The 8,430-nt window shown below is 37.3% G+C and overlaps 1 protein-coding gene across 8 annotated transcripts in view; it reads left to right on the top strand.

The window, feature by feature from the left end:
- The first annotated feature begins 624 nt into the window (after positions 1-624).
- LOC105043678 (probable helicase CHR10) overlaps positions 625-8,430 on the top strand; it is a 36,772-nt gene continuing 28,966 nt past the window's right edge. For 2 of the 8 annotated variants that reach the window (XR_012140676.1, XR_012140675.1), the window contains exons 1-4: positions 1,087-2,900; positions 3,017-3,177; positions 3,623-3,757; positions 5,691-5,871. Coding sequence is in view for 6 of the 8 variants with exons in the window: in XM_010921328.4 (XP_010919630.1) it covers positions 739-922; positions 1,005-1,012; positions 2,822-2,900; positions 3,017-3,177; positions 3,623-3,757; positions 5,691-5,871 (748 nt within the window). In the remaining 2 variants the exon portion in view is untranslated. Of the gene's footprint in view, positions 923-1,004; positions 1,048-1,086; positions 2,901-3,016; positions 3,178-3,622; positions 3,758-5,690; positions 5,872-8,430 lie in introns of those variants that run through there. The other 6 variants (XM_010921328.4, XM_010921329.3, XM_073255690.1 and 3 more) reach the window with 6 other exon arrangements.

The following is an 8,430-nucleotide window of genomic DNA, read 5'->3' as shown; positions in this document are numbered from 1 at the left end:
AGGTTGTATCTTTTGGGCGGAAGAAGGGTTCACCTTCCTTCACGCGAAGACACCGTTGGATCACCAACCTCACAAATTTAAAGTATGCACAGATCTCAACGGGAACACATGTCAAAGGGAACAGTGGGTGATCCAACGGTGGATTAAAAATTTCGGTGGACCGGCTGTTATAAAATTGATCTATAGAGATTAAAAGTTAAAATGGGATCAACAAATGAATCGATCATTAAGATCATTTTAATATTATTGATAATTTAATAATAATAATTTATTTTGAAAATAATTTTTATTATCTGTTAAAATTATTTGACGATGCACGAAAGGCAACCATAGAGAATTGGAAAGCTAATGTGCTACTTTCCTACATTCGTCTGTAACTCAGGGCCATCACCCAAAATGATATAAGTTGGCAAGTGGGCCCATAAGCTTTTGTTTTGGGTGAGGTCATGGACTTTTTTTTTTTTAATTATTAAATAAGTACATACGATAACGGTAATAAGACGGCTCTTTTTTGATGAACAAAACAGGCCCTTTAACCAAGAAAGATAAAGAAGGTTAAAGCGGCCACGCCCGAGAAGAGGGGGTCGGACTGGCGGTTCGCTGAGAGCACTTGATTTCTGCTACACAGATGCCGACTCTCTTTTTAAACATCTCTCTCCTCTCCCTCCTCTGACCTCTCCCCCCCCAAAACCCCCGCAAGTAACCGCCCTCGACCTCTTCCTTTCTTGGCCCTCGGTGATGGAGTACGAGCGGCGGCTCCTCGTGGCAGCGGAGCTCGTCATCTCGAGCGATCGCCAGGGCGAAGGCCACCCTCCTCTGGATCCCTCCGAGATCGGGGTCTCGGCAACACTCAAACCCCACCAGCTCGAAGGCGTCGCCTGGCTCGTCCGGAGGTACCAGCTCGGAGTCAACGTCGTCCTTGGTACGTATTCGAATATCACCCACTAATCTTGATTCCGAATATTTCCCGACGCTTGTTTATGTGTCAATTGGTTTCTTTCCAGGTGATGAGGTTGGGTTGCTTCGTCCCTCAAGAAACAGCTAGAAGTGAATGATTTCTTTGATTTTGTTTTTCTGTTCTTTTTTATCCAATTATTTTGTTTTTTTTTTTTTACATTTTCCAATTGATATATCCTGTTATAGAAAGATTTCTGTGCAACATTTGATTTTCTTGTGTATCTTGAGAAGCATAATAAGTGGGAAGAGGATTCTTTAGAAGATTGCGTTGCCTTCCGGTCAATTCGGCAAAGAAAGAAAAGAAAATTGGTTATTTTCATGTGAATTATATATTTCAAACAATATATAATGGATGAATCTTTTGAAAAAAGGTAATCCCCCCTCCCTCCTTCCTATGATTTAGAAGAAGCTTCTCCAACCAATATCTCATGGCCAAGAAACTTACACATTCTTGGATTGGTATATGCAGAATGTTGAAAACTTTTTTTTGATTTGACTCTTTTGAGTTTTGGGGGATTAGTTGATTCTTAGTTTTGGATAGGATCTTGAAACTTCAGATCAATTAGGTCACCCATCATGAGATGTATTGGTGTATGCGGAATCTTGAAAACTTTTTTTTTTGATTTGACTCTTTTTGAGTTTTAGGGGATTAGTTGATTCTTAGTTTTGGATAGGATCTTGAAGCTACAGATTGATTAGGTCACCTATCATGATATGTATTGGTCCATGCAGAATCTTCAAAAACTTTTTTGTTTTTGATTTGACTCTTATGAGTTTCAGGGGATTAGTTGATTCTTAGTTTTGGATAGGATCTTGAAACAAGATGTATTGGTCCATGCAGAATCTTGAAAACTTTTTCTTTTTTATCAGACTCTTTTGAGTTTTAGGGGATTGGCTGATTCTTAATTTTGGATAGGATCTAGAAAGTTCAAATCGATTAGGGCGCCCATCATGAGATGTATTGGTCTATGCAGAATCTTGAAAACTTTTTTTTTTTGGTTTGACTCTTTTGAGGTTTAGGGGATTAGTTGATTCATAGTTTTGGATAGGATCTTGAAACTTCAGATAGATTAGGTCACCCATCATGAGATGTATTTAAATTACTTCTGAAAGTAATTCAACTCTTAGATCTTAGCTCTCACTGTTATCCAAGACATGGCACGGATTTCAATTTCAATGTACTAAAGAGTTACACAATACTAATGGGTCAGCTGAAAGAAGTGATTATCCCTAACTCTATGCAGCTCCATTTTGCCTTTTTTCACTTTATGTAACACTAAAATTCTTTTTGACAAGTAATTTAATATAACACACTATGTATGTTATTTAGGTCTTAAGTCATAATATAGTAATACTGTATTACTGCTCCTAACATGTATCATTTTGCTGTGATCCTTGTGCTTTAATTATGGCTGAGACACTGTTGCATATCTCTCCATACTTTTGTATGATACATCCTGGGTACCCACAGTGATGTATCCAGGGAGTCTAATTGCAGCGCCCACTACAAATTAGCCACCTCTTGAGCTCAAAAAGATGGACTCAGTGGGTACGATACTGAATAATAATGTTATTACAAAATGCAAATGGTAGCAAATATTCACTCTGCTTCTCATTCTCCAGACCTCTGGCTTTTATTATACTGCCTTTGCTCTAGTGAAAGCTAACTGTGATGCTTGCAGGAAATTAATGTGTAGTTATGGCTTACTTTCAATTCTATGTATGACTTCTTAGTTTTTACATGGTACTTCTAAAGTAAAAAAGTTATGGCTGGCACGTAGTAGATGCTTTCTGTTTAAAATGCTAGACCATTTTTGTAGTGTAATTCTTCATTGACTTGTTAAAGCTGCGTGAATTTGATCAGATGGGCCTTGGGAAGACTCTGCAAGCTATTTCTTTCCTGAGCTATCTGAAGATCCAGTCCATGTCACCTGGACCTTTCTGTGTGTAAATTGTTATAAATTTTATGTAGTTATCTTGCTGATCTGAAAAGCTGAATCTTCACTGTCTACTTTGCTGGGAGTTTTTACCTTTTCTTTTTTTAAAAAAAATTCTGCAGTAATATTGTGTCCTCTAAGTGTCACCAATGGTTGGGAATCAGAGTTTTCCAAATTTTGTCCAGCTTTAAGAGTTCTGCGCTACGTTGGTGAGAAGGGACACCGTGGCGGTCTTCGAAGGATGATGTATGAGCATTTGCAAAGGCAGTCTTCATCCTCTGATGTAGTCTCTAACTTTTCTTGTCTAACTTCTGCCTCCATTTTTTTTGATTTCATAGTGCTAAAGTTAATGGGCATTAAGTTTTATTGCCTTAGCTTCATTATATTTGTCCTAAGGTTTTAAGTATTGGTGCTGATGGGCATGCTGGTCATCCGCTGGCAAGGTACGTGCCATGCTAAGCTGTGCCATGCTAGCACTGGGTCGCACTCTGCCAAGAATCTAAAACTTTGTTTTCCAATTAAAAAGATTAAGGAGTTAGATAGGTGCCATGCTGGGTTTGGTGCTGGCCCAGCAGAGTACATTCCAACTAGCATTGACTGGCATCTTTCACTGAAAAATGTTTGGTCTTTGTTTTTTAACATTGTTATAATCATTTCTTTACTCTTTTTAATTATATCGCTAGTCCAAATCACTTGTGTAACTAACATCTTCAATGATGTCTTTGTAGAAGCAGCAGGAGTTACCCTTTGATGTGTTGTTGACAACCTATGACATAGCATTGTTGGATCAGGATTTTCTTTCTCAAATCCCCTGGCATTTTACTGTAATTGATGAAGCTCAACGGCTGAAAAATTCATCCAGTGTATGTGTGAGCTTTGGGTTAGTTATCTGTTATGTTAAAACTTAAAATCCATTTTTTTTTTTTTTTGTTAATCTGTCTTTATGTTCATATGCACATGCACAGATACATACAAGATAACATGTGTGGATTTGCTGATCTCTTTATCTTCATAATATTCACTAAGTTTTATTCCCTGGTGTAGAAATTCATAAAACATGTACATGATCGTCTGCTGATTCACACAAAGTAAATCTTTAAAATTGAGAAATGATCGAAAAAAGATTATCATTTCTTAACTTTCTTGGAAACGACACCAGGTCCTTCCATATTTTCTTGAAGCTTGTAAAATTGGAGTTTAATCTTGCGAAAATACTTCTTAGAGGCCAGATTTTTCTTTTCTATATTCCCATCTTCCAATTTAAGAAAACAAAAAGAAGAAATGACCCAAAAATGATATAAATTACCTATAAATGTATGCATTCATATTTATGTATCTACTTACATAAAATGTCTATTTATATGCACACATTTCCTGTTTATTCTTGTTTTTGTAAGATCTGCTCGATCTTGTTCCATGGAGCCTTCTCAATTAATAATTTCACTATATGGCAGGCTCCATTTTTATGAGAAAAGGCTTGGGAGGTTCCAGTGGTGGTAATTATATGCATATTTTAAATATGCAATGCCTGCTTTAATTGTTTGTGGTCAAATATGGGCAAGCCTGACAAAACCAATCAATTTTATATGAACCAAAACTTCTGAATGAGGACCACATTTTGATTTGTACTAACAAAAATCATATTCAGATTGGTCCAAAGTCCAAACATTTTGGACAAGATGACAAAGCCATAAAACCAAATGTTTTGATACCGCACTGTCTAGGGATATGTTTGTAAGGAGAATTGCAAGGTTTACTGAATCATCCAGAACCAGGTGGTCCAAGGTGTCCAAATGGAACCTTGAACCAAGTGGATAGGAATGAAGATGGATCAACACCAAAAATGAAGCAGGGGGCTGACCGGCCTAAATAGGGCTGAACTTGATTTTGGATGTTTTGACCTAATTCACCTAGTTAAACTAAGCCCTTATGTAAGATCCCGAATCCCTGCATTCGATTTGATCAATTGATCTCTCTCTCTCTCTCTCTCTACAGACACACACACACATACACCCGCACATCTTTTCGTTCTTCAAAAACCTAGCTGCCCTATTCCCCTCCGGCACTTGGATGCCTCCTCTTGCCCCTGAGTGCTCAATCTCCATGGCTTCCATCCCGATCCCAGTCTCTTGCCCTCGCCCTCTCTCCCCTAGATCCCTCTGCCTTACCCTCCTAAGCCCCTTGTTTTTTTGGCAATGACGACTCCCTCCTCCCTTCCGGTGATGATGATCGACAGTGATGCCCTCCTCTCTTCCTTCCAATGATGACAACCAATGCCAATGCCCTCCTGTCTCCCTTGTCTGATCTTTCCACTTCGCACTCCTCATCTTTCGATGATGATGATGGCTCAATGGCCCTGTAGCTGCTCCCTCACCACCATGGCAATTATCAACTCCCATGGCCTTGTTGTGGTAGCATTCCTCCCTTCCCCCTCTCTCAGTGTCTCTCTAGATTTAGTGGACCACACTAGACTGACACCAGGCTGCATACTATGTTAGTATGGTGTCATGACAACCTGGTTCCTAACTGGCACAACTCCTGGTATTGGTTTTGGAGATCTTGTAGAATACCAAGGATGCACCCCTCCTAATATCAAATGATGTAAAGGGACAGTGAATAAAAATGAAGTGGACCTTCTCTGCAAAATACCCCTACCATTTATTTTTCTTATATGCATTATGTTTCACAAAAGATAATAATTTAGATAATTTTGTGCTTACTGAAAAGAAACCATCACATTATGTCTACTTTTGGTGATATGTGGACATGCCATTCATATTGCTTGGTTTTTTGCAGGTTTTGTATAAGGTACTTGAGCACCACTTTGTCATGCCAAGACGTTTATTATTGACAGGAACCCCTATTCAAAATAACCTCTCTGAGCTGTGGGCTTTGATGCACTTTTGCATGCCATCTATTTTTGGGACGCTGGAAGAATTCCTTTTCACATTCAAGGAAGCTGGAAATTCAGTACCAGGTGCCAAAGACATTAAAACCATTTTTCTATAACTTGAGAAGATAACTGTTTTGGTATGCTGACTTGTTAATAAATTGGAATTCTAACATAGTAATCTTCATTTTTGATTATAGTGGTTATAAAATCTATAACCATTTCCATCAGTATTACTTCAGTTTGTTTATGATATGATTCAAAGGTTAGTGACACGGGCTTTTTTTGAAGGATAGATTGGACAAAGTCCAATCCAGTTCTCTAGGAAAATGAACCAATTTTACTATGATTATTAACTTGAAGAAAATTGGACCTCAAGTATGAAACATGCATTTTCATAATTTTAACCAGTTTAGAAATTAGAATCAGTTATACTTACACATAATGAGAAACAATGAAGTATTATTCATGTGTACCATGAGGATTATGACAAACCCTATGTTCTTTATATTTGTAAAATGTTATAAACCTTGCTGGATAATTTGTTTTTGTGAACATACTAGTTTGATACTTGTTAAATTAGCTGACATGGTCATGGGCTGTAAGATTCTTCATTCAAAATGAAGATGATATATGCAGATGGCCTAATTATGGGACCAGGACATATAAGGTGAAAAGCCAATATGCTAACAGTTTGAATTTTGATGTATGGTAATATCTTTATAACGGCTAATGTGCAAAAAAATGGCAATGGAAATTAGGTCCAATAGTCATGGTGATGCTGCATTAGTAAAAAACATGGACATTTGTTGTACCAAGAGATAGGTCTGCATCTGTGTCTGAGTCTGTTTGAGTAACTAGACAATTAAATGAAAATAAACTTTGTCTGTCCGGTCTTTTTTAGTGCCTTTGTGTAGCCTAAAAATCACTGATTGAGGGTGATTTGTCTCATTGGTGCCTTGAAACATCTCCATTGGAAAGAACTAGGAGAAATCATGTATTAGGGATCAAACCCATCCAGGAGCAATAAGGAAATATTGTGCTAGGAAATTCAAGTTCTCTATCACTGATGTGAAAAATCACATGGACCGGAGCTGACAGAGTTGGGTTCTACTAGAGAAAAGAAGGAAAAAGAGTTTCATAATATTAACAGGGATCGAGGAGAGCTGGTCGGTTCAGATTAGTGAATTTGCAAGTTTATTTTAGAGTTGAGACTCATTTCTAATAACATTTAGTTGTTAATTTAGTTCAGAAGATGTTCTATTGCATTTCGGATAATTCTGCAGTTCTTTGTATTGGTTTTCATCTCAACTAAGATCATAGCATAGAAATCTGTTTATTGTAAGGCCATCATTCACTTTCTCGTATCTACTAAACATTCGGCCAGTATAAAGTATTATATCTGGTGATTAGCTGGCACAATATAATATATCAGCACAGATATTTAAGTCTCTTTTCTGACCATTCTTTATGGATTTTATTAATCACCTATGAATTGAAATTAATACATGAAGCCATGGTTAATCTAGTTTATACTTTATACTTTCTTGGTTGATATTTCAATATTTCAACCATTATGTATTGTACGAGATATTATGGTATCTGATGCATTTTTAAGAAACACCGTAACACGGTACTGAAACATGCTACTGTAGCAATGCAGCATAGAAGAAAAAAAGATAAATGCAATATGTTGTAAATCTAAATACTATATGAGCTATTTAAATGAATTCTTAAAGGCCAATACTGGAACTAAATAGAAATCAGCAACATGTTCAAAAATCTTTAAATAACAGTGATGAAAATTCCATGACTAAGACAAACTTTCCAAGACCAATTACATTTACTAGTTCTAAAATAAAACACTAAGGAATAGGTTCACTTCAGGCTTAAAACTGAATTCAGATGGCTAGATTTTTAACGATGGGATAAGAGGCAGTATAAGGTAAGGTTATGGGTGGATCGGTTACCTTGGGTGCGGGAATAGGTTGAAGTGGCTCAAGTCTCAACCGGTTCACAGGATGCAGGATATCCACAACCACCAAGGAGAGTAGCACTGTGATGATAAACTTCAAGATGGGGGAGAGGGAGCCAAGAGTCACAGGAGGAAAGAAGTCGAAGACGGGTCCATTCGCGACGAAGAAGTGACGATGATCCTAAAGGAGGAGGGATTCAAAATAGAAGCATAGGTTCAAACCTTCCAAAGTTTTCTTCTACTTTTTTTTTTCTTCCCATATCAGATTTATACATCTCGTCCTTTGCCACATGATGCCATCAGTTTGGATATGGTTGTTGGTTTGTTTTAAGTGGTTGTAGGATTAGTTTAAGGATATATTTGAATTGGTTTGTTAGGACATGGTTGTAGGTTTGTTTTGATTGGTTGTAGGATTAGGTTAAGGATATATTTGAAGTGGTTTGTTGAGGTATGGATGTTGGTTTGATTGGATTTAGGATAACCTAGTTATCTGATCCCAATAAATTAAATCAGGATAAAACATACTCAAAATAAAATAAATAAAATAAAATAAAAGTAGTGACTTTATGCACTGCATCAGTTCTCTCCGGGTGGGCGAATTCTCGATCCGTCGAAAGAGCCTCCATATAGTTGTGGTATAGGTCCCCCGAAGTCGATGTAGCTCGATCTCA

Source organism: Elaeis guineensis, chromosome 4 (genome assembly GCF_000442705.2).
Source record: "Elaeis guineensis isolate ETL-2024a chromosome 4, EG11, whole genome shotgun sequence".
NCBI lineage: Eukaryota > Viridiplantae > Streptophyta > Magnoliopsida > Arecales > Arecaceae > Elaeis > Elaeis guineensis.
This window is presented reverse-complemented; position numbering and strand designations above follow the sequence as displayed.